At 41.9% G+C, this 26,657-nt stretch overlaps 1 protein-coding gene and 1 pseudogene across 6 annotated transcripts in view; one reads left to right on the top strand and one right to left on the bottom strand.

The window, feature by feature from the left end:
- LOC105085616 (guanylate-binding protein 5) overlaps nt 1-6,239 on the top strand; it is a 47,648-nt gene extending 41,409 nt beyond the window's left edge. For 4 of the 6 annotated variants that reach the window (XM_064488659.1, XM_064488655.1, XM_064488657.1 and 1 more), the window contains 2 exons: nt 4,504-4,632; nt 4,852-6,239. In XM_064488659.1, coding sequence (XP_064344729.1) covers nt 4,504-4,510 — 7 coding nt within the window. In that variant the 3' untranslated portion in view covers nt 4,511-4,632; nt 4,852-6,239. The remainder of the gene's footprint in view (nt 1-4,503; nt 4,633-4,851) is intronic. The other 2 variants (XM_064488656.1, XM_064488658.1) reach the window with 1 other exon arrangement.
- A 14,741-nt stretch (nt 6,240-20,980) lies between these two features.
- Nucleotides 20,981-24,779, bottom strand: LOC116154735 (polyadenylate-binding protein-interacting protein 1-like; annotated as a pseudogene).
- Between the last annotated feature and the right edge of the window lie 1,878 nt (nt 24,780-26,657).

Here is a 26,657-nt window from a genome sequence, read left to right as displayed (position 1 = left end):
TAGAAGCCCCCCATCTGTTTCAGAGGTACCTTGTGAGGTTGGCTGGACAGGAGTTCTCCTGCTGGGAGAGGAGCCACTGAGTGGTCCTCCTCAGGAGATGTCCACTAGGAAGTCCCCTTTCACCTGCTGTATTAACTCACAAAGTGCACTGTTGTTGGCAGTGTCCTTGTCCCCACATCAGCCTCGGGAATGCAGGCAGCCTGTCCTGGTCTCCCTTAGGCACTGTGGTCACCAAGGCAACAGAGCAGATCCATCAGGACCTGTTGTCAAGTGTAGTTGCTCATCAGGATCCACTGTGGGCTACAGGGTCAACCTGGACCCCAGCTCCACCTCTGCATGCAGATGTCCGCTGCTACCCATACCCTAGCGCTGCCTCTGCATGCACATGTTCTCTGCTACCTGGAACCCAGCCTCATCTCCACATGCACACATCCACTGTTACCCAGCCCCCAGCCCCCAGCCCCCAGCCCCGGCCCCATCTCTGCATGCCCCCATCTGCTGCTACCTGAACCCCAGCCCTGCCTCTGCATGCACACATCTGTTGCCAATGCTCGATCTGCCCCAGCTGCTCAGCAGTATTCTGCTCAGATGTCCCACAAGCACTGGTGGCCTAAATCCATCAAAGACACTTAGGAGGGACCCAGATTTCACTCTTGCTTCCCTGGTAGCACAGCCCATGGGAATGGGCTCAGATTTTAGCTGTGTCTCTGCTTGGAGGCAACCTACCCATAATTGTTTTCTTACAGAGCAAGCTGAGAAGGAGATTGCCTTGGTGGGGTTTTCCCCCTTCAGGAGAGAGTGTTAACAATGGGGCTTTTATGGCAGGGCCATGCCCTGTGAGATAGCTGAGGTTACTATGGTGGTGTCCTTCTCCCCTTGTGTGTGCCAGCAATGGAGCACTGTATGGCGAGCCAGGCTCCCTTGCACACACTCCCAGCCTCACCCTGTAACACGCCAGGCCCCTCAGGCTGTGTGCAGCCAACCCCATTCCTCTCCCCAGGACTGTAATCTGAAGGCTGAGATTCAGTACCCATTCTTGGCATGCACCAGCAGGTTCGCATTTTGGGCTGGGGACCACTCAGACCCTCTGTGCCTGTTTCTTTTCATTCTGCCTGCTGGAAAGAGGCTGCTGTGATCATTGTTCCCCACGTAGAAGTTTTGTTGATGTATTTGTGGGATAGGGTGACTCTACATCCCCATCTTCCGCCATCTTGAACCCCCTCCTACTGTATCTTTTAAATCATCTGGAGGCTACTTATATATAATATCTAAATAATGTAAATGCTATTTAAAGAGTTGCACACAAAGTAAATTCAAGTTTTATGCTTTGGAAACTTTGGAAAATATTTTCTTGAAAAATTTTACGTCCACAACAGTTTGAATTCATGGATGCAACATTCACAGATACAAGGGGCTGATTAAACTTTAATCTAGTTTGAATTAATTTTGTGTGTGGTCAGAGGTAAGGGTCCAGTTTTATTCCTCTGCATGTGGACAGCCAGTTGCCTAGCACCATTTGCTGAAAAGACCTTTTTTGATTTTACAACTTAATGTTTGCTCTTGTCAAAAATTCTTTGATCCTAGATGGAAGGGTTTATTCTGGGCTCCTCATGCATATATATTTATGGAAATATCACAATATATTATTTAGTATTACATTGTACTGATATGTGAAGTTAGGAAATAGGAAACTTCAAATTTGATTTTCTTTACTGAATTTTGGTTTGGTTTATATTTTGGGGGTCCCTAGAAAGTAAATGTGAATGTTAAAATCTGCTTCTGAGTTTCTTTCAAAATTTTCATAGAAATCATATTCATAGTAATGTCTATATCACTTTGTCAACGTATTAAGGTTTGCTATCAACATGGAATGTCTTCATTTTCTTTTAGGTTTTATTTCACTTCTTTTAGTGATGTATTTTCAATTTCAGTTTCTCAGTCTTGCACCTTAAATGGATTCTTATGTGTTTCAGTAATGTTGACATTATGTAAAATATTGTTTTCTTAAATACCTCTTGAGATTATTCACTGTTATTGTGTAGAAGGAAACAAATTTCAATACACTGATATGTTGTAGTGTGATTTTGCTGAATTATTTGACTAGCTCATTGATAAAATTGGGCTAATCAACACATTGTTTATGTTTTAAAGATGTATATATATGATGATGTCATCTGTGTCTGTGAATAGACTTGGTTGTATGTATGATTTTTTTTTTCATTTTTATTGAAGTATAGTCAGTTTACAATGTTGTGTCAATTTCCGGTGTACAGCACAATGCTTCAGTCATACATGAACGTACATAGATTTGTTTTCATATTCTTTTTCACCGTAGGTTACTGCAAGATACTGAATATAGTTCCCTGTGCTATACAGTATGAACTTGTTGTTTATTATATATATAGTAGTTAGTATCTACAAACCTCAAACTCCCAATTTATCCCTTTCCACCCCCTTCCCCACCCCCAGTAACCATGTTTGTTTTCTATCTGTGAGTCTGTTTCTATTTTGTAAATAAGTTCATTTGTCTTTTTTTTAAGATTTCACATATAAGTGATAGCATATGGTATTTTACTGATTTGATAATTTTCTTTTGTATTAGCTTGGTTTCTTTTTGGTTTTTGTGACTCTATTGTATGATTTTGATTTGTGGTTACCTTGTTTTTCAAGTATGTTAACGCCTTATTATATCTGTTTGCTTTAGACTGGTAGTCATGCAGGCTCAAATACATCCTAAAAAGAATGAGGAAAACAGAAGTGAGAGGGAAAAAAAAATCTGTATTTTCTTGCACCCCTTTCCCACCTTTTCGGATTTTGATGTCCTTTTTTTTTTTTTTTTTTTTTTAATCTTCGTGTTTATTCTCTTGCAACTCATTGTAGTTATCACATTTCCAATTATGGTTTTCTCATTTATGTGTTTTCCTGCTGCTTTTCTATTTAGAATAGACCTTTCAACATTTCTTTTAGCGTAGGTTTAGTATTGCTGAACTCTTAGTTTTTGCTTGTCTGTGAAGTTCTTCCTCTCTCCTTCTACTCTAAAGGATGGTCTTGTTGGATAGGGTATCTTAGATTGCAGCTTTTTGTCACTCAGGACTTTGACTATATCTTGCCAATCCCTTCTGGCCTACAGTGTTTGAAAAATCAGCTGAAAGCCTTATGGGAGTTCCCTTGTAACTAACTCTTTGTTTTTCTCTTGCAGCCTTCAGAATCATTCCTTTATCTTTAACTTTGGCCATCTTAATTATATGTCTTGGTGTGGGTCTATTAGGGTTCTTCTTGTTTGGGACCCTCTGTGCTTCCTGTACTTGGATGTCTATTTCCTTCTTTAAGTTTGGAAAATTTTCAGTCATGATTTCTTCAAATCCCTTTTCAGTTCCCTTTTCTTTCTTCTTCTGGGATCCCTATTATGCATAGGTTGACATGCTTTATATTATCCCATAGGTCCCTTATATTGCTTTCATTGGTTTTTACTTGCTTTTCTGTCTGCTATTGTGATTGGGTGACTTCTGTTACCCTGTCTTCTAAGTTACTTATTCATTCCTCTGCATTATCTGGTCTCCTTTTGAATGCCTTTGACTCGGCTATTATCTCAGCCATTGAGTTTTCCATTTTTAATTGGCTCCTCTTTACAGTTTCCATTTCCTTTTTATAGTATTCTCTGCTATTTATAGTCTTTATTATTTCCTTTAGTAGTCTTATTACCTCTTTTTTAAAGTCATGATCTAGTAGATTGTCGAGGTCTATCTCACTGTTCATTCTTCCAGGGGATTGCTCTTGTTCCTTTGATTGGGAGTGGTTGCTCTGCATCTTCATTTTACTTATATTTCTCTGGCTCTATGATTTAGGAGTATCAGTTATCTACCATGGTCTTGAAAGGCTGTTTTTGTTTGTTTTTATTTAAAGTGGGAGCTTTCTTGTGTGGACTGTTCATCTAATAGGTTTGTTGCAAGGGCTGTTATTAGTGGGGATGGTTGCCATGTCTTTCTTCCATGTGTGTTGGCTGTTATCCCTTTGATTGGGGGTGTGGCTGGTGTTGTGATCAGAGCCTGCCCTGATTGTTGTTGTTTAGCAGGGCCTCCTTTTTTGTTCTGTGGTTCTCACAGCCCTGACAGGTGCCAGGTCTGCCCCCTTGCTGCTGGAATAGAGGCTTCTAGACCCATTTCTGAGCTGTGGTGTGTGGTAGGCAGGGTTGGAGTGCTTCAGCTGGGAAGAAGAGTCACTGAGTGTACCTCCACAGGAGATGTCCACTGGGAAGTGTTCTTGTAACTAACTGGTTTAAAACTAGGTCCAATGACAGGAACAAGTAAGACGTCCTGAAGCTCAGGATGTTGAAGAACAGGAAACCAATCTATTAAACTGCTTCTGAAGTTCATCAAATAAGATATTTTTCACACACTGTACTGAGGCTAGATGGGTATTTACTCTGACAGCTGTGAATGATGGAGGGTGTGAGAAGTGACTTAAGAGTTTCAAACTTCCTTTCTGCTTCTTGTTTACCTAAAGCAGATAAAACGTCATAGACAGAAAAAATGCATGAGCGTTCCATCATGAACTGGAAACCACAGTTATCAACTCAGTCACACTCAGCCTGAAGGCCGCACTTCCAAATGCTCACTCTCTCTTTCTCAGCAGGTATGTACGATTTTTATATGTCGATACCTTTTGTTTCTCATGCTGGCTTTGGATAGAATTTCCAGTACAATATTGAAAAACAGTCGTGAAAGGCAACATTCGGGCCTTTCCCCAGATTTGGATAGTTAACTTTCAGGCTTCAACATTGAGTATATTTACAGTGTATTTTGTACAATGCTCTATCATAGTGAAATCATTTGTTTCTACTTCTACTTTCAGAAGTGTTGATTCCATGAAACAGGAGTGGAATTTCTTCTCAGATTTTTATGGTTCTGGTGAACATGAGGTTTTTTCCTTATTTCAAAATTGTTGTTTATTATATTGCTTATTTCATGTAATAACATATTTATTTGTGTAAAATGTTAAAACCTTGTTAACATATGATGTAGAGAAATTTTCAGGAGCCGCATGTTTACTATGTGTTGTAAATTTCAGTTAAGTACTGTTGTGTGGACGACTGTCTTTTTATAGACCTGTTGTGTATTCTTTTTGTGATGTGTTTGTGTGATTTGATTCAATTAGCTTTTTAGTGGGTGGGGGATAGGGTGAGGGTTAGGGGGAGAGTGAAAGGTTAGGGTTTAGGGTCAGAGTTAGGGTGAGGTTAGAGGTTAGAGTCAGGGTCATGGTTAAGGGTTAAGAATCAGGGGTAAGGGTGAGGGTGGGGGAGCAGAGTGAGGGTTAGGGTGTTAGACTTTGGGTTGGGTTAGGGTTAGGGGATTAGGGTCAGGGCTAGGGCTAGGGTTAGGGCTATGATGGGGGCTAGGTTAATGGCTAAGATGAGGGCTAAGTTTATGGTTAGGGTTAGGGCTAGGGCTAGGTTGAGGGCTAAGGTCAGGAGTAGGTTTAGAGCTATGATAGGGTTAAGGCTAGGTTGAGGGCTAAGCTGAGGGCTAGGATAATGGCTAGGGTTAGTGGAAGAAGGAACTGCAGTTATGGTGGAACCAGCAAGAGAACTAGAATCAGAAGTGGAGCCTGAAGTTGTGACTGAATTGCTCTAACCTCAAGATAAAACTTTAATGGATGAGGAATTGCTTCTTAGGGATGAGCAAGGAAAGTGGTTTCTTTCCTTTATTTAAAAAAAAAATAACTTTGATCACTTTTTTTCCTTTAATGGAGGTACTGCAGATTGAACCCAGGGCTTTGTACATTCTAATCACACACTCCACCTCTGAGCTATAATGCCCCCTGCACCAGAAAGTGGTTTCTTGAGATGGAATCTACTCCTGGTGAAGATGCTCTGAGGATTGCTGAAATGATGATAAAGGATTTAGAATATTACACAGACTTAGTTGGTAAAACAGCAGCAGGGTTTGAGAGGATTGTCTCCAACTTTGAAAGAAGTTCTACTGTTGGTAAAATGCTATCACACAGCGTTGCACGCTCCACAGAATTCATTTGCAAAAGAAAGAGTCAATCAACACAGCAAACTCCATTGCTTCCTTATGTTAAGAAACTGCCACATCAACCCCAACCTTCAGCAACCACCCCCCCGGATCAGTGAGCATCCATCAACATTGAGGGAAGACCCTCCACGAACAAAAAGTTACAACTTGCTGAAGGCTCAGATGATGGCTAGCATGTTTCAGCAATAAACCATTTTTTAATTAGGGTATGGTACTTTGTCTTTTGTAGACATAATGCTATTGCACACTTAATAGACTACAGTAGTGTAGAAACAACTTTTATATGCACTGGAACACCAAGAAATTCATGTAACTCTTTTTACTGCAACATTCCCTTTATGACAGTGGTCTGGAACAAAGCCCACAATATCTCAGAGGTGTGCCTGTACTTTAGAGAACTGGTTTTGTCACCAAAGAGACCCAAAGTGGAATTCAACCAGTTCTAACGTGTTCAAGATTAAACTACTAACTGTAAAAATAATACTGGTAATACCTATCTCTTAGAGTTACTGTGAGAATTATTATGAGAAAATGTTTCTAAAGGGCTGGGAGGCTGTGACCTAGTACGGTCATAATCAATGCTAAGTATTGGAAAATGAGTATAAGTTTTTTCCAATACTGAAATCCAATCTATAACAGAAACTAACTGTCATACAAAATTATCAGTTTACCTTCACTGGTCCTATCCTGTGGACATGAAATATTCCTGTTATAAAATCTGTCTACTCTAGAACCATGTCTGCTATCTGTGGCTTAAAATTTTTATCTTCATCTAACAGATCACTTCCACTGGAACTCCATGTTATAGCTGTAATCCCACTGGTACTCTTAGATGTAGTAGGTTCTGTTAAAGGAAAAGAAAATATATAAAAATGGTCAACTGATATGGTTACTTATCAAAATGAGGTTTTATGCATGTTACTCTTCCAAAGTCGCAAATAACACAAAATTCAGATAATAAAAGCAAGTCTTATTTCAAATCTTCCGGACTAAACGCCTATGCACAACCTTGCTAAGATTCTTTGAAATAAAGCCAAATGACAAGAAAAAGTAGTAATTAGAACTGATTAAGTTATAAAAGAAAGAAAATGACCAAAGCACAAATGAAAACTCAAAAAAACAAAACAAAACCCTGAAATAATTATAAAGCTGTGATTTTGTAGACTATTTGAGCAAGCCATAAGGAAAAAAAAAAAGCATAAAACAAATTGCAAAGCCAATACTTATGCATAATAGGAATGCTTCTGTGTGCTTCCTCTGCCATATTAGAAGCCCTGATAGCAGGAATTTAGTTAAAACACTTAAGAAAACTTTATTTACTTAAATTTGTTATTTTGAAATAGTTGCTTCATATACAGTTGTCAGAAACAGAAGAAGCCCTTGTATGCTTTACCCAGTTCCTCCAATGGTAACATTTTGCAAAACTATAGTACAGCATCACTGCCAGAATGTTGATACCGGTATCGTTCTGTCAAGAGAGAGAACTCCATCACTGAGAGTATATCACGTATTGCTTTTTTAAAGAAAAACACAGCCCACTGCCCACCTCATTTCCTAATCCCTGGCTACCACTAATCAGTTTTGCACTTCTACAACTTTGTCAATTCAAGAATATATAAATGTAATCACCTATGTCACCTTTTAGGACTGGCTTTTTATGTACAGCTGAATTCCCTGGACATTCACCAGCTGTGTATCAACAGTCACTTTCTTGGCCTCTCTGTCTGTTGCAGATGGCCCATACTCTGTCTATGGAGTGTGTACCTACTTTTAATCTGAGCACCCAACCCCCACACCTCGTTGCCTTTCTCTTGCCTTTCAGTGTATCTCTGAATAAATCTACCTTTAGTCCAAAAAAAACAAAAAACAAAAAAAGTCACTTTCTTTTTATTACTGTGGACAGACCACTCCTTGTTTCACCAGTCACCCCTTGAAGAACATCTGTGTTCTTCCCAGTCTGGGGCTACTACGAACGAAGCCGCTATGAACACTGTGCACATGATCTTATGTGAATGTAATTTTCATTCTCTAGGATAAATGTCTAAGGGTGCAACTGCTTAGTGGTGTGGTAACTGCTTGTTTAGTCTTATAAGAAACTGCCAAACTGTTTTCCAGGGTAGCTGTGCCATTTTATAGTCCCACCAGCAATATGTGAGTGATCCAGTTTCTCCGCATCATTTGGTGTGGTCACTATTTTTTATTTTAGCCATTCTGATAAGACAGGAAACTTAGAAGGAGTGGAGTGACTCCACCTTGGTGGAACCAGAAGTCCCAACAGGAAACTTTACTGACACTGATCAGAAAAGGAAGAGACATCCAATAGAAATCAATTTTTCTACTCATATTGGGTAGATAATTGAGTTATAATGCTAAAACCAAAAAAACCTCTCTTAGTTACATTTCAATGTACTATGAGATTCAGCAATTAGACATTACAACTCAAGTTTTCCAGAAGAGGAAACACGCTCAGAAGTTAAATGGTGGGGGGTGGGGATAGTTCAGTGGCAGAGTGCATGCCTAGCAGGCACAAGGCCCTGGATTCAAACACCAGTGCCTCCGTTAAAAAATACACAAATAAATAAAAAACCTAAACCCCTCGCCCAAAATTTAAAAATAAATAAAATTAGAAAAAAAAAAGAAGTTAAATGGCTTCATTAAATACATATTAATATAGCACCTCTGATACAGTAAACCCTGAGGAAACAAACAAGAACAAAAAGAAAACTCCTGCCTTCAAGGAATGCGTGCTCTGAAAGGCAACACTCATTAACCAGAAAATGAAAAATTAAACACTAGATTAGAGGTATGTCATGGTATGCTGACGGCACACACACACACACACGCACACAAAACAAAAACAGATGCTCCACTTTGTACTGATCAGGAAAGGAAGATTCACTGACAAAATGATGTCTGGAAAATCAACAGGTACAAAGGCACAACAACATGAAACAACAGTAAACATTTACTAAACACTTACTTTGTGTCCTGAGCATCTAGAGTTGCTAAAGTTGTCTATCCTTCAAAATATAAAATTAAACATAAACCATTCAGAATAACGTTAAGAACCCACACTGATTTAAAGAGCTAATAAAACTAAGGTGTGTACTTACTTGCAAAAACCATTTCCAATCTTTTCACATTATTATGCATCTAGAAAGGTAAATCAGGATGAGAGAAGTGGAATGCTACAGACTAAATATCTGTGTCCCCTGAAACTCACACACTGAAGCCTAATCCCCCATGTGACGGTGCTAAGAGGCGATTAGGCTACGAGGGTGGAGCTCTCATGAATGGGACCAGTGTCCTGTAGAAGGTGCCCCAGAGAGACCCCTGGCCCCTTCCATGTGGGAGGACGCAGCAGGAAGGTTCTATGAACCAGAGGTCTTCGCCAGACACCAAGTAAATGTATGGACTTCCAACCTCCAAACTGTGAGAAATAAATTCCTTCTGTTTACAAGCCACCTGGTCTATGATATTTTTGTTACAGCAGACTGAGCAGAATAGGACAGGAAATATAATTATCACTGTTCTCAGGTAGTATAATGGATTCATAAACCCATAAATTACAGGCACTTAACTATATAATTTATATAGATAAAACCTCTACCAGGAATTTATCACTCAGTAACCCATTTTATTTGCTGAAAAGGAGTACCCTTGAAATCAAGGCCCATTCCAATGAAATTCCGGGAAGGACGTCAGCCAGACTGTGAGAACAGTTTGCATTCACAAACATTTCTTGGTGCCCAATGTGTGCCAGGCATTGTGCTGGCATCGGCTGTTATAGGCTGAATTGTGTCCCCCCCCCCATTCATTCATATGTTAAAGTTCTAACCACCAGCACCTCAGAATGTAACCTTATTTGGAGCTAGGGTTTTTACAGAAGTAACTGAATTAAACTGAGGGTGGGCCCTAACCCAACATGATAGATACTCTTATAAAAGAAGAAATCTGGATGCAGAACCAGACATGCAGAGAAGACAGCCACCTGCAAGTCAAGGAAAGAAGCCTGGAGCACATCCTAGAAGGAGCCGACTCTGGCAGTACCTTCACTTTGGACTTCCAGCATCCAGAACTGCGAGGTAATAAGTTTCTGTTGGTCAAACCACCCAGTCTGTAGCACGGCGTCATGGCAGCCCTAGCCACAGCCTGGCCTTAGCCACCCAGGATACAAAGAAAAGCAACAGAGGAGAGTCTGCCCTTAAGAAGCCTATGATCGAATGGGGAGAAAAACATGTCAACAAATAATAATTTAGAAGTTTACTAATGCCTCTCAAGGAGATTTCTGACCTCAATAACAAAGATTTTGAGAATATAATTTGCAGGACATTTTAAGAAAAATATTAAACACTATTTCCTTTTCATTACATAGTTTCATTTTGATACTTTATTTTAAAAGTTCTGCCTTTTAAACAAAATCTACAAAGGTTCCAGCCTCTTTTCGGGTTTTTACCTTCCTCCTTGTCCCTCGCACCTTTTGATGAATGTGCATTTGCTCACTTCTCTCACCCCTTCCCACGTCCTCCATTTCCTCCCCCTTTCTTCTCTGGTCTTCAGTGCCTTACAGGTAAGGAAGCAGAGACATAGAGACAAGGAAACGGGGTCTCCCCCTTTTTCACACACTCTGCTAAAGTATGTTTCCTTACTTCAGATTCCCAGCTGTCAAAAAAATATTACTTCCAAGTCCTAAAAATTTCATAGCCTGTCCTAAACTAAAACTTAAGAAGTTACGATTTTAAAAAGGAGCCAGTTACAGGACATGCCTTGGGGCCCCTTTTCTATCAATGTCTATCTGTAAGCCTTTGTTAAATTAGTAACAATTCTTTCTTCCCTTAACAAGCTGCTTATGCTGTAAATAAAGTACACACGGATATAAGCTCTTGCAGCCTATCAGCATATATTGCTCATTCTACAGGGCAGAAAGTTCAGAAGGATGGGTTGAGTATATACTGGGATGGGGAAATGATCCCAAAAAATCCTTTTGAAATTAAATACAAGGTAGCAGGGGATGGCTTGCTATCCACAAGGTCCTGGATTCAATCCCCAGGACAATCAATCAATGAATGAAATAAATGAATACAAGGTAGCAGCATATTTTTCTTTCTTTCTCCGAGCTGAACTTGACTATGCCAACTTTAAATCTCCAGGAAGAGACACAAGCTACGTCTGTATACGAAAACACAGTTAGCTGACCCTCGAACAACACAAGTCTGAGCCATGTGGGTTCACCTACATGTGAATTTTTTTCCAAAAATAGGTCCTACTACTGCACAGTCCACAGTAGGTGAATCCATGGGTGCAGAGAGCTGACTTGTAAAGTTTATTACAGGCAGATTTTATACTGCATAGAGGGCCAGCACCTCTGCCCCCCACGCTGTTCAAAGGTCGACTGGTCTATTCTCTCCATACGTTATATAATGATAGTTAAGAAATCAGAATTAAACTGACCTTTGAAAATCACAGCATTTGGCACTAATAATAAAAAATAAGTTCTGCAGCACCATCAGAAGACTGTGATATTACAAATGCTGTGTGCCAGTTTATTTAATAATACAGTGTTTCGTGAATTAAAAAAAAAAGTCCTTGTTTGTCCTCACCCACCTGCATTTTGTAGTGTGTTGTCCAAGCGCTTTTGGTTTTGCTGTCTCATGACTCTGTGGATTCAGAGACATTTAAAAACTATGCCTTCACTGCTGCCATTCCTCGGTTTCCATGTTGTTAATTGTTAATGTCAGCCTGGGTAGGCGGAAAGGATTCCCATTTTCAACCTCACCACTATAGCAGAAGTGGAGTTTGGGCTTCTGCTCCGAAAACACATTTTTGTGCCTGTGTAAGAATATGTTGTTTTGCAGTTTATCCATTTTCAGTCTTTCCTCCCTAGTCCTTATTTTTTAATCATCTTGTGCTTGAGTTCTGGTTCTTAAAGCCACAAATGCTTAGAATAAAGTTAGAAGTCATTGAATGGTTGGGGGAAAAAAAGTATTAGCTTAAGGTAGGGATTGCTAGTACTATTGATGTAGGAAAAATGGATATGGGGAGTGAGAAGGGCTGTCCCAGGCTTCCGCTGAGCCCCTGGGGTATGCCTCGCCAAGTGTGGGTCCTGGGAGCCACAGTTGAGTGAAGGCAGATTTATTCAGAGAGATACATTGAAAGGCAAGAGGAAGGCCACCAGGTGTGGGGGTTGGGTGCTCAGATTCAAAGTAGGTACACACTCCATAGACAGAATGTGGGCCGTCTCTGAAGAGGGACAGAGAGGGCCGGAGGCACAGTGTTGCCAATTCTTATGGGCTTGGTGGCTTCATATGCTCATAAGTGGAAGGGCCAGTCTAAGTGGCCTGGGGAAGGGGCTGGGATTCCCAGGAAGTTGGCCTTTTCCCACTCTGACCTTCTGTGGCTAGCCTTGGGACTGCCATGGTGCCTGTGGGCGTTATTCACCATGCTGGTGTATTACAATGGGTGTATAATGGAGCTCCAGATCTGCCAGAAGTTAAATCTCCCATCATCTTGAGCCTCAAGGCCTATTGGGGGTTGAATCTTTCACCATTTTGATGTTAATTGCTGTGGCAGTCCTTGAATGGCTGTGCCCTGCCCCCTTCCTGTCTCACCTAGTCCCTATTTTTTCATCGTCTTGTGTTTGAGTTCCGGTGCTCAAAGCCACAAATGCTGAGTATAAAGTGAGAAGTCATTGAATGGTTGAAAAAAAAAAGAGAGAAAAGTATTAGCTCAAGGTAGGCATTGCTAATGCTATTACTGTCAGCATGTAGAATAAGATAAACTAGATTTTAAGTCTAGCTAGTTTAGGACTTAGAATATTGGGCCCCTGACGGGGACTCCACAAAGCTCGCCATTGTTGCCTTGTGACCCAGCTTGACCACCCTACCGTGTCTGTGCCTCGTCTCTCAGTTTTACAGCTGCAGCCAGACCCCTCCTAGCTGCTCCAGCGGTAGCCCCAGTATATTGCCTACCTGTCACTGCCAGCTGAATGTCTGTTTTAGTCAGTCTCTGTGTGTGGTGTAGTGTGCCGTGTCCTTCTTTGGTGTGTATTGTCCAGTTTTCCCAGCGCCATTCATTGAGGGGACTGTCCTTTCCCTGGCGAGGTTCCTGGCTCCTTTCATGTCAATTAACTGACCACATAACCATAGGTTACTTCTGGGCTCTCTCTCTGTTCCTCTGGTCCGTGTCCTTGTTTTGGGGCCAATTCCACACTTTTTTGGTGACTGTAGTTTCATAATGGAGTGTGAAGTCGGGGAAGAAGATGCCTCCAGCCTGTTTTTTCGCAGAATCCCTTTGGCTGTTCAGGGTCCTTTGTGTTTCCACACAAATGTTAGAATTCTTTTTTCCGTTCCTGTGAAAAATGCCACTGAAGTTTATTTTATTGTATTGAAATATAGTCAATTTACAATGTTTGGTTTTTTTCTTGTGTGGGGCATAGTGATTTGACCAGGTTTGCTTTGAATTTGAACATTGCTTTGGGTAGAATGGACATTTTAACAGCATTAATTCTTTCTATCTATGAGTACAGGATATCTTTCCATTTATTTGTGTCTGTTGTTTCTTTCCTCAGTGTTGTGAATGAAAAATACTGTAAAATATATCAGTAAGCAAAGAATGTTGAAACCATCAAGTCATCAGCTGCCACCGCCACCCCCCAGTGAAGACAACCCTGCAGCGCAGCCTCTTGGTGCACTGTGAAGGGACTCAGAATAATAAAGGAGAAGATACTGGCCCTAGATAGCTAGATGCTTGTCAAAGGAATGAATTCAATGAGCCCAAATGTTTGCTTCCTCCCATACATAGAAAAGCGCTAAATTCTTTAACTTGCGGTACCTGGTTTTCTTTAGATAACAAGTAATCTTTTATTGTTCCAACTACCCGGTGTTTGTTGTAAAGCTCCTGTATATCCTAGCTCCTTCCCTTCCTCTTCGGAGCAGTCCCCCAGAATGATCTGAGAGGCTATCATCCCAGCTCAAGTCCTCCCGCCAAATAAAACATAACTCTCAACTTTAAGGCTGAGCATTTATTTTAGTTGACAGTGTCTTAGAATTTTCAGTGTTCAGGTCTTTCACATCCTTGATTAAATTTATTGCTAGGTTTTTTTTTTTTTTTTTGATGCAATGGTAAATGATTTTTTTTAAATTCCTTTTTCTGATGCTTCATTATTAATGTATAGAAAGACAACTGTTTTTTGTGTATGGATTTTGTACCTTGTAGCTTTACTGAAATGATTCATAAGTTGTAACAGTTTTTTTGATGGTTTGGTGTGGAAAACTAGAAATCAGACATTGCCTCCATCCAGGTCATCCACAGCACCTAAAACACAGAGGCTGTTTAGCATCAGCACTTTGGGTGAACTGGATCTGGTTAAGGGTGGGCCTCTATAAGGAAATCTGATGTCTTCTCTGCTTTTTTCATGTGCTGCTGACATGGCTGTGTTGAAAAGTGATTTAGTTTCTAGTAATTTCAAATGTATAAAACACTTTAAATAGCATTACACAGTACTCACATTTGCTACCTGACATAAAATACTCCAGTGGGTTTTACTAAAACTGGGATAGTCTCTCGAGGAATCAGCAGATAAACCCCAAATGAAGAAATTTAAGGTTCCACCTTGTAATCCCATCCACAAGCCCACTTCAACCTTCACCGTTGCCCCAAGTTACAGAAATGTCTTTTTCCATTCTGATCCAGTTTCCTTTTTCTGAAACCATTATGATAATTTCCCTCATTTTCAAAACCTTAATGGATTTAAAGTGCATGAGATGGCACAGCCTGGGCCTCTGACGTCGTGCACGCAGAGCGCCCTCAGTGCTCATCCCAGCTGTGACGTGAGTCATCAGTGCTCCATTCATTTTCCCATCGTGATTAGAGATGCGTCACGTAACATTTACTGTTTAACCACTTCAAATACACAGCACTCCCGCACGGACTGCATTTACACAGTTGTACAAATGTTCTCACCATCCGTTTCCAGAATTTACTCATTCTCCCCAAGTGACACTCTGTATCCATTAACGCTAACTCCCCTCAGCCCCTGGCAATGATCTTCTTTCTCTCTCTGAATTTGGCTTCTCTGGATACCTTGTCTAAGTGGAATCATGTAACATTTGTCCTTCTGTGTCTAGCTTATTGCACATAGCACAGTGATGTCAAGATTTATCCACATTGTAGTATGTGTCATAATTCCTTAGTTGTTAAGACTGTGTAGTGTCCCATTGTGTCAACACCACATGTAGTTTATCCATTCATCTGTTGATGGACACTTGAGTTGCTTCCACCTTTTGCTATTGTGATTAATGCTATGATGACCATGGGTGTGCCCATGTCTGTTCCAGCCCCTGCTTTCAAGTATTTTGCTCATACACCCCGAAGTGGAATTGTTGGGTCCCCTGTTAACCCCATGTGTAAGATTCTGAGGAGCTGCTATGTTGTTTCCCACAGTGATTGCACTGTTTTACTTTATTCCTTTATCTGGCAGGATCATAGGGCAGTTTGTGGACAGACCTCATTTGTTTATCTATTCAGCCTGTGACGAATATGTCAGTTGTTCTACCTTTTCCGTCGTTGTGAGTATTGCTGCTGTGAACTTTCATGCACAGTCTTTTTGAACACCTCTTTTTAATGCTTTGATGTCTCTATCTATGAGTGAGGTTGTTGAACCAGAAGGTAACTTTATTTTAATCTTTTTGAGGAAATGACAAACTGTCGTCCATATAGTCTGTGCCATTTCCCAATTCCACAAGTAAAGTTTAAGGGTTTCAGTTTCTCTAAGGTTTGCCAGTATTTGTTATTTTTATTCAGTTTTTTGATTGTAAGCGTTCTACGTGTGTTGAAGGGGTATGGCATTGTACTAATTTGCATTTCCATCATGACTAATGATATTGTCATGTGCTTGTTGACTGTATGTCTTGTCTGGAGAAGGGTCTATTCAAGTTCTTTTACTGCTTTAAAAATTGGCTTGTTTGTCTTTTTGTTTATGCGTTGTAAAAGTTCTTGGTATATTCTTGAAAAAGATTCTTTTCAGGTATATCATGTGCAGATATTTTCTTTGATTTTGTGGCTGTCTTTTCACTTTATGGATAGCATCTTTGATGCACACAAATTTTAATTTTGAGGACATGCAATTTATCTTTTTTCTTTCATTGCTTATGTTTTGGTGTCAGAACTAAGAAAATTGCTAAATCCAAGGTAAGATGATTTATCCCCATTATTTTTTTTTTTTTTGACAGTTTATACAGCTGTCCTTCCCTATCTGTGAAGTATTGGTTCCAGTGCTCAAGTCCTTTATATAAAATGGTGTAGTATTTGCAAATAATCTAAGCACAAATTCCTGTTTACTATAAATCATTTCTAGATCAGTTATAACACCTAATACAATGTAAATGATATGTAAATTGTTCTGAAAAATAGTAATGTGAAACAGTTGCTGGCATGCAGCAAATTCAAGTTTTTCTTTATGGAACTTTCTCGAAATGTTTTTTTCCCCTATCTGAAGTTGGTTGATTCTGTGGATGTGGAACTTGCAGGTAAGGAGGGTTGACTGTAATTTTTTTTTTTTTTATTTTTAAATTTGAGCTTTTTAATGTATCTTGAGTTAGTTTTGTGTGTGGTGTGAAGTAAGGACCCAATTTTATTCTTCTACACTTGGGTACCCAATTGCCCAGCACCATTTGTTGAAAACATTATTTTTTCCCAGTTTAATATTGCCCACGGTTGTCAAAAATCAGGTGATCCTAGACAGATGGGTTTATTTCTGGGCTCAGTATTCAGTTCCATAGATCTATAAGTATATATCTATGCCAGTATCACATTGTTTTATTTACTGTTGCTTTGTGCTAAGATTTGAAATTGGGAAATGTGAGCCTCCAACTTTGATTTTCTTTTTCAAGATTGTTTTGGCACTTTGGAGTCCCTTGTGATTCCATATATAAGGTAGGATAGGCTTGTGTGTTTCTTCCCTTAGGCCTTGGGACTTTTCACAGGAATCACATTGAATCTGTCGGTTGCATCATGTACTGTTGCCATCTTTGCCATCTTAACAAGATTAAGTGCTTCCACCACTGTGGGATGTCTGCATATTTACTCGGCATGTCTTTCACCAGTGCTTTATGATTTTCAGTGTACCAGTCTTGCATCCTTATTAAACTTGCTCCAAAGTATTGTATTAATGTTGAAATTATTTAAAAGGGATTTGTTTTCTTAGAATATTTTACAGAGTATTCATTGCTAGTGTCTACAAATAAAGTTGATTTTTGTTGATTGATGTTTTGTTCAACTCTTTTGCTGAATTAGTTTAGAAGCTCAAATAGTCTTTAGTTGATTCTTTAGGAGGGTCTATATATAAGATGATGTGAATTGTGTCTTTGAATAGAAGCCGTTTTACTTTTTCCTTTCACATGTGGTTGCATCTTCCTTCTTTCCTCATTGCTCAGTGCAGATATTCCAGTGCAATACTGAGTAACAGTGGGGAAAGCCAGCATCATGGCCTTGTTCTTGATTTCAGGAGTAAACCTTTCAGTTCTTCAGCATTGAGCATGAAGTTTGCTACGGGTTTTGCATAATGGATTTTATCATGTTGAACAAATTTCCTTTTACTGTCTTGAGTGTTTATGAATGTGAAACAGCACTGAATTTTGTGTAAAGTTTTTTTCTGTATCAATTGACATAACCATGTGTTTTTATGTCACATAGTGACTATGGTATATTACATTGCTTGGTTTTAATATGTTGAAAAACCTGGGTTTCTGGTGTAGAGATGCTTGTAGTGCACGGTCCTTTTTTTTTTTTTTTTTTTTTTTTTTTTTTAAACTTGTTATGGTTAATGGGTATGGGTTAAATTTAGGGTTAAGGTATTGGTTTAGGGTAAGGCATGGGTATGAGTCAGGGCTAGACTAAGGCTAGTGTTTAGTCCTGGGTCAGGGCCAGTGTCGGCATTTAGGGTTATTGTAGGGATTGTAGAGTCAGGGTTGGAGGGTCAGGATGAGGGGAAGTGTCAGTGTTTTGAGTTTATGGGTCAGGGCCAAGGGTCTAGGGGCCTGGGATTAAGGTATAGGGTTATTGGTTAGGTGATTTGGGTATAGGTGAGGGTTTTAGATTTAGAGCATTAGGGTTAGAAAAGTTAGATTTAAGCATCACTGGCCCACTTCCTTCTCTTTCCTCTCCATCTCTCTGAGGTCCCCAGGATGGGCAGGATTAGCCCAGGAGAACACATGAGTCAGGGAGTTGACTCTACCACTGTTTTTCTGCTCCCCTGTCCTGGGCTCTGAGAGAAGAATGAAATGTTTGTTCTTGTCACTGACTGTTTCAAATCCAACTCAACCTCAGTCAAGGCTTGTGGGGCCTCAGAAGTCACACAGTGTTTTCCTCTGCCCTCTCACCTGGGCAAGACATTGCTGTCCCCACTCTGCCTGCACAGCCCCAGGTTCCAGCACAGCATTGGCACCCAGAACACTCAGTAGACAAGTGTGGATGTACACAGAACTGGGTGGAGGGACCTTCCAGCCCCCAGGTGCTCCCTTTGTGCGTGCTGATGGGCCCCTCCTGGAACTGGCTGGATCTTTTGTCCCATCTGAGTGGGCATCAAGGGATAGTCAAGTCAGGTAGGACAGCCCTTGACTTCTGACCATCTGGGCAGGCATTCATGGTCCTCCAGCTCAGGCCAGCCTGAGCCTGTCAAGCCCCTGTTGCCAGTTACTAAGCTGGCTATGCTGCTGGGCAATTCAACAGCTCCCTGAGCAGTGTAGAGAGCACCTTGGGAAGTTTCAATTCTCTACATCCATGGGACTGACAAAAGGGCCTTCAGCATTGCAGCCTCTTAGCTTGCTAAGAGAGATAACAAACCAGGTGGCACCCAGATCTGGGGTCCTTGGCAGCACCACACCCCATCGCCTTTCCCTGTGCTTTTGGAGTCTCCTCTCCTCCCTGCAGCAGAAATACTGGGCCTGAGGCCTGCAAGGGCTCCACCCCACCAGGCCTTCCACAGGGTCAGCCTTGCACAGCCCCCTTTCTCTGCGGGAAAAGCATGCAGGAGAGAGGAGTGGGGAGTACTGCTTGTCAGCATGATAGATGGGGAACAGGGAGCATGACCAAAGCACCTGGAGAGGCCCAAACCATAGCACCCAGAATCTTGTATGGCCTGGGACTACAGTACCCAGAATCCTTGGTGTGCCCCCATCTTGGGGCTACAGTACCCACTGGTCTCAGTATGTTACCCACTCCCCACCTCAGCCCATTCTGGGACTACAGCACCCAGAATCCTTGGCATTTCTGCTCATCTTGGTACTACAGTACCCAGAATCCTCAGTGTGCCCCCACCATGGGACTTCAGCACCCAGAATCCTCCTTGCACCCCTGGACTGCAATGCCAGGGGCCACAGTAATCCAACCTGGTTCATTGTCAGTGGAGGCATATTTCCTAAGCCTGCAATTTGTTACCTGGTTGGTGGCCATTCTGGTGCCACCCTTTCCTGCTCTCATTTTCCCCCTCAAAGGTGGGCAATCAGGACCCATGAGAGCGGACCTGCAGTGACATGGTCAAATGGTGTGCCATGGGCCTGTCCCGTTTTTGCAGGGTGGACTGAGGCTGGGGGACTCCCCACAGTTGATTGTGTCTCTGTGTGCTCCTATGGGGCCCTGAGTCCTTTCCCCTGGCATCTGGGTTCTCATGTCAGTGATGGTCACCTGGTGCCAGAGGCATCTGCGTCTCAACCCCAGGTTTCTGCCCAACCCAAACTTTAAACCTCTGTGATTCCCTGCCAGCCCCAGGGCTTGAGAGCTCTTCCACTGTGTTTCCCACCTAGCACCCTCTTGTTTCTCCCTCCCATTTGTTACAGAATTGGTTAACAGGACCCATGCCTGGGTCCTAGTGGGGGCCAGGACCTGCCTTGGCCAGGGAGGTTCTTTCTCTTATCAGGTTCATGCAGCCAATAATGAGACAGATGCTGAGACAGGAGCAGCACAAGCTTTACTCAGTGGCCAAAGGCTGGCAAATTGGTAACCCAGCTCACAGATCAGCTTCTCAACCCAATTAGGCTACAGACACCAAATATATAGGAGGGTCGAAGTGAAGGGGCACGGTTGAGGGTCAGGTCAGGGTTGGGTGGGTGGAGATTGGAAAGAGTGGGAGGAGTATTCGTAGCTTAACAGGGATGTGGTTTGACTCGACACTGATGCAACTCCTTTTCACTCCTTGTGTGGGAGTTTTGGGTTGTTGTCATAGCAATTGTCAACTGTCCCAGTGCTGCTGGGTGTGTCAGTTAGCATGCTATTATATCACAGTGAGCGTGTAATAAGGCTCAAGGTCTCCTGGAAGTCAGATCCTCTGCAGTCTTGGGCCTAGTTGGTTGTAATAAGTTTTTGTGTTTTTCTCAATGCAGCTTCCTCCTGAACCTTAGATTAGAGTAATTGGGTTCCGCTCGAGGGAGGGGCAGGGAGTGAACATGGGGCAACTGAGTCTGGTATTTTGACATTTTGATGTACCCTGTGCCTTTCCTGTTGTATGAAAAGTCCTGAAGTCGTATAGCTGTGAAAAAAATCAGAATTGCATGTGTTTTTAAAATCAACTTGACAGTCTACAGTCTTTACAAATATTCACTAGCTACTTAGGACTCCTTATGTGAAAGGAGCTTTCTGTCTGACTGTGTTTTGTAAGGCACCACTGAGGCACCACTCTGATATGTATGCTGTCTTAACAAAGGACTTTCCACTCATACATTTTCCTGACCATGCCCTGCATTTTATCTTTGTTTAGAATTCTTTTTTCAGGGGGAGGTAATAAAGATTATTTGGGGAGATACTGTTAAACAAAATTAAAGTTGTATTCATTAGCAACATAACTCAACATCCTTGACTTGGTTTGAGAGTAACACATGTTCTTGCTTTCCTCTGTTCTGTTAAGTCACCACAAGCTAAATAGTTTTATGAAACTGATATGCTGAAATTTAGCTTTACTGTTTTTGCTTATGCTCTGATGCCAAACCAAGCTGTTCATAAGTTTCTTTGATCTCTGAGTCCATCTCATCATCAGTATCACCCAAGTGCAGATCACCAGCCCCTGATAAATCTGTTCCATTTTCTTCATAATCTGGAAAAAAGTCTTCTCTTTCAAGTCATTCTCAGTATTTCTCCCAACAAGCTGGAAGAACTGCAGGGAAAGGAGAACCACCAGATGTGCAGAACATCGCTTCACGCATAGCATAGTCTCACCTTCAGGTGCCACTTCTCTGCTGAGGTTCATGGGCTCCGCCCCAGTTACCCGACCAGCGTTCTGCAAGCTTCACGAGCGTCTGATTTATCTCTCTGGCCATTTGCATCTAGGATGACATTTTCAATTCTGTGAATAATTTCTTGCATACCAGTCTTTCCTTTTTCCTTCCAGCATCTTCCAAAATGACCCTGTCAACTTCAGTAACAGCACTGCACAAATTAAGTTGTTGCCCGGAGGGTTAGAAAAAAGGACATCCAACAACCCCTGAAGACAGCCTGAAGAAGACCTGCTCTCATAATCTGGTCCATTTGTTCCCTTGATCTCCAGGTTAAGATAAAGTTCTACCAGGAAGAGTACAAAAGCATACAGTCAAGTTACTTCATCCTTTTTGCAGCTTGTTCCTTAACTTCATATTGATTCTGGTATCTTTAAAGTAGCAATTGGTGGAAACTGCCACTCTCCGGAAGTTTCCTATTGCTAGCTCTCATGTAAGAGGATTTGAGATAGATGTGGCCTGTTGATACATGACTTCCCCATGTTCTTGCAAAACATCATCTGTTGTAACACAGCCATTCACTGTGCAAACCATTCAGTTTCAGCTTCCAAACCTATGAAATGGTTTGTAAGATGATTCAAAAATTCCTGGGCATATTCATATAGAGTGGGACAATCCTCACAACCACCCTCATAGGATTCCGTATAATCAGAGGGACAAATTGCTTCGACATGAATAAGGAGCCACAACCACCCGGGGCTTAGCCAGTGCTGACCCCGAGCTCTGCAATGAGGTGTCAACCTGTGAATTCATCTTGCTCCCAGGAGGGCTCCCCTACAGGGTGGTTCTTGGAGAGAAGTGCTTATAGTCCATTTCTAAATTTTAGCATTTTATGTTATCTGGAGAGACAGAGAATTCCCCAAACCATCCCCTGGCCCCTCTTTGTTCAATAGTCCTTCTTTTAGCTCTCTCTCTCCTTTTTGCCATTTAGTTTAAGCAGCAAGGAAGAAGCAGCTAGGAGACACTCAGTACTTTCTGGAAATCTTAGCTAGTTCACCCAATGCTTGGGCTCATTTTCATCTTTCCACATTACTGTAGGAACAGTGTTCCTAAACTTTCTGACACTACATAACAAAGGTACTCTTTCCTCTAGTTTGTAGTCAGAATTTTTGATACTATCCTTTAAGTCCTCACCAACAGGCTCTTCAAAATAAGGGCTTCTATTAATAGTATGTTCACACCAAGTCAAGCTTTCACTAGCACTTCTGAAATCCTTTTCGCTTTCTCCCGCTGCCTGATATCAAAGCCACTCCCACATTTTAGGCTTTTGTTATAACAACCTACTGCTATAGGTACCAAAATTTGTATGAAATTTGCTGCATAGCAAATTACCATGCAGTTTATCAACTTAGCAAACACTTATGTTCTCTCACAGTTTCTGTGGGTTCCGTATCCAGGAGGGGGTTAGCTGGGTGGTTCTGACCCATGACCTCTTACGAAGTTGCAGCCAGGTCATCGTCATCATTATCATCTGGTGCTGGAGGATCTGCCTCTAAGGTGAGTGTTACTCCTTTGCCTGGTACATTATTGCTGGTGGAAGGCAGTTCCTCCTGGTTCCCTGCATGTGTTTGCTTGAGTGTACTCACAGTGTGTGGCTCCAGGCATCCCCCAGAGTCTGTGAGCCAAGAGAGACAGCAAGGAGGTATATCCTGTGCCTTAGACCTGTTCTCCAAAGTTCAAACATCACATGCTTTTTAATATTTATTTTATTTTTAGTTTTTAACACCTTTTCTGTAGTATGGTTCCTGTACAGCAAACTACACATATTTCAAATGTACAATCTGATGAATTTTGATAGATGTATACACCCACGAAACCAGCACTACAGTCAAGATAGCTAACATGTCCATCACTCCCCAAGAAGTGCAAATTTTGAACTCCTGATTTATCCCTTCCCACCCTGTTTACCCCCTGGTAACCATAAGTTTGTTCTCTATGTCTGTGAGTCTGTTTCTGTTTTGTCATTAAGTTCATTTGTGACTTTTTTTTTTTTTAAGATTCCACATATAAGCAATATCATATAGCATTTTCCTTTCTATTTCTGGCTATGTCACAGGATTTTCTGTTAAATGCAAAACTCCAAATTCAGCCCACACTCAAGGGTAGAGGAATTAGGCTCTCCCTCTTGAAGAAATGATCAAGGAATTTGTGGGCCTATTTAAGCCATCACAGCAGGACCATTTTATATCTCTCCCCTCGAGGATCACAGTCCTCTCTGCCTGATGTGCAGTTTCTGAGAACATTTGCTTCATATGTTTGGTCATCTTTCTGGTTGCTGATGGCAATGGGCTAGTCTCAGGCTGGTTATGTCAGAGATCTCAGTGCACTGCTTTGGACCTTACATGCAGATTTTCTTCTCTCTGGCTTCAACTTCCTCACCTTTAAAGTGGAAATTTTTGACTTGAAAAAAGAGACAGCCACAGAAAGATATAGTTTTGCTCTCTGCTTCCACTCCCAAAGCATTTAATTGTTTCATTATTTACCTTTGAGTCCCCTTAGATTTGGGAAGAGAATGTTAGAGTAGCAGCAATAGTCTATTTTATCATATAAATTACCTGCCCCTTTATTGTACAAATTATCTAAAGTTTGACTCTGGCTGCCTGTTGCCTAACACAGGCCCAGGCATTACAGGCACCAATAAGTGTGAATGACTCCTGGACACATATCCAGAGACAACTTTAATTTGGAAAGACACATGCACCCCAGTGTTCATAGCAGCACTATTTACAACAGCCAAGACATGGAAACAGCCTAAATGTCCATCAACAGATGGCTGGTTAAAGAAGTTGTGGTATATTTATACAATGAGATACTACTCAGCCATAGAAAAGAACACAGTAATGCCATTTGCAGCAACATGGATGGACCTGGAGAGTATCACTTTAAGTGAAGTAAGCCAGAAAGAGAAAGAAAAATTCCACATAATATCACTTATATGTGGAGTATTTTTTAAAAAGACAAATGAACTTATTTATAAAACAGAAACAGACACAGACATAGAAGACAAACTTATAGAAATGAAGCAGGGGAAAAGGGGTGGAAAAGGATAAATTGAGAGTTCGAGATTTGCAGATACTAACTACTATGTATAAAAAAACAAGTTCTAATGTAGAGCACAGGGAACTATATTCAATACCCTTTCAGTAACCTATCATGGAAAAGAATATGAAAAGGAATATATGTATGTATATGTATGACTGAACTATTACACTGTGCCCCAAGAGTGACACAACATTGTAATGGACTATCTTTCAATTTAAGAAAAGTGTGAATGACTCAGTACTGCCATCTTTTTCTGTCTTGTGCTAGCTCTGGAATGTGAGCACAAGGAACAGGGCAATGCAGAAGTAAGACAGGGGCCGGGATGCTGGCTGAGGAAGATGTAGCTCTGGAAAGGCGTGGGCAGCTCACTTCTTATTGTTAATGAAAGCTGATTATGGTCCAGATGCCGGTAGTTCTCCATTTGTGTGCTCTGTGGAACCATGTTTGGGAAGTGTTGGAAAGGAGCCCCAGGCCCCATTCGATACGCTCATGTTTGCAGGTGTCTAATGAAAAAAAGCACAACCTAGAAGTTGGGAATTATGTTTTACTTGGGGATGTGGCTGAGGACTATAGCTTGGAAAGAGCTCCTCATGTAGCTCTGAGGAACTGCTCCAAAGAGGTAAGGGAGGAGCCAGGTGATGTAAGAGATTTGCTGGAAAAAAAAAAAAAGTCTTCAAACATTAAAATATTGCTAATAATGAAAAACATACATCTCAGGTTAAGGATCTTAGTGTTTTTCTGTGCATGGGAAGATTCAAGAATCTGGGCTCACTGAAATTATTCATTTGAAATGGGTCTTAACTGTCTAGGGTCAGTATTTTTTTTTTTTTCCCATCCTAAATTCCCCTCAGGGTGCACCTTTGCAAGGGGGCTGCTGCAGTGGCTGATGGCTTGATGGCAGCATAATCCGTTGTCTACATGGACCTGTACCCATGTTGTTATGTCTGCACACATAATCTGTGTCTGTACACAGATGAGTGGTCTTTGCCTCTTCTTCCGGGTCCTAAAACATTCCACCGAAGGGATTTATGGTAGGTTGACTGTTGGTCTCTCTTCTGGGAATAGAAGCCACTCTGATGAGGTAATTGATACCCGTAGTCATTCCTCAGCAATTTCTGCTTTTATTCAGATAAGGAGAGCTCCAAGCAGGCTTTTTTTCCTGCATCTAAATCTCAGGTGTCTTCAGCTTCAAGTGTCTTTATACCAACTATGGGATTCTGCCTGGCTTTCCATACCTACAAATTTGTTTTTCTTTTTCAGGATTCCTTGATCTAGTCTGAGCCCCTTGCCTTTTCCATATGAATTTTAGATTGGTTGTCAATTTCTGCAAAACACCACCTGGGATTTTGGGAGGAAGAGCTGACAGTCACCAAGGCACAAGGAAAGTGGGGGACTAGGAAGCCCCAGGTGCCTTGGCTCAGCAAACAGGGAAGGTGGGGCTGCCTCCTGGGGTGTGGGGAGCGGCAGGACAACAGTCCTGTGTGGAGCCTGTCAGCCTCAAGGTGAGAGGGTGATGCAGGGTTTAGACAGATGCATCTGGCCTGGGAGTGGGGTCCAGGGAGGAAGAGGAGAGGCTGGGTGGGGGCTGGTGGGTTACAGCAGACATACTAACCCCAAAGTGAGAGGGGGACACAGTGTTTGGACAGATGCATCAGGCCTGGGAGAGGGGTCCAGGGAGGAAGGGGAGAGCCCAGGTCACGGCAGGTGGGTTACAGTAGACTCCATGCAGGGGACTGTGGTCCTGATGGAAGCAGCTCAGAGCCAGAGAGAATTGGCTGTCAGGTGCTCAGCTTCACTCTCCTGTTCCTTTATAAAGCCACTGTGTGAGACTGAAACACTGCCAGGGGATCCCTGAGTCCAGTTCTGCCCTGACCTCATTCAAGGGGCACAGGTGGAAAACAGAACCACTGCAGGCCCCGCCCATGTCACCACAGGGAATGAATCCCATCAGGGCACCGGGTTCACAGGCTTCAGGAGACCCCTGCCCTCAGGACTGGTCTTCTTCCTTGCTTTGGACTGCTGGTCAGAGATCCAGGCACTCCATCCTGGATCCACCCTCCAGGGCCTGGATTCTGGGACAGCTTGGGGTAGTGCAAGACCCTCATGCTCCTTTAGCTGCCTGGGGGTGAGAATGTCTTAAAAGCTGCATTAGCTGATTTCAAAGGCCTGAGTGTTTCCAGCAGGTATGGGGGAAGGAAGGGGTGTGAGGTTCCTACATCTGCAGGACCTTCCCAGGGTAAAGAACTGTGCCTTCCCCCTCCCAGTCCACTCCCCACACCATCTGTCCAGGAAGCTCAGATTCAGGAATATGGGGGCCAAG

The sequence above is a fragment of the Camelus dromedarius genome, chromosome 9 (genome assembly GCF_036321535.1).
Source record: "Camelus dromedarius isolate mCamDro1 chromosome 9, mCamDro1.pat, whole genome shotgun sequence".
In the NCBI taxonomy this organism is placed as follows: domain Eukaryota; kingdom Metazoa; phylum Chordata; class Mammalia; order Artiodactyla; family Camelidae; genus Camelus; species Camelus dromedarius.
This window is presented reverse-complemented; position numbering and strand designations above follow the sequence as displayed.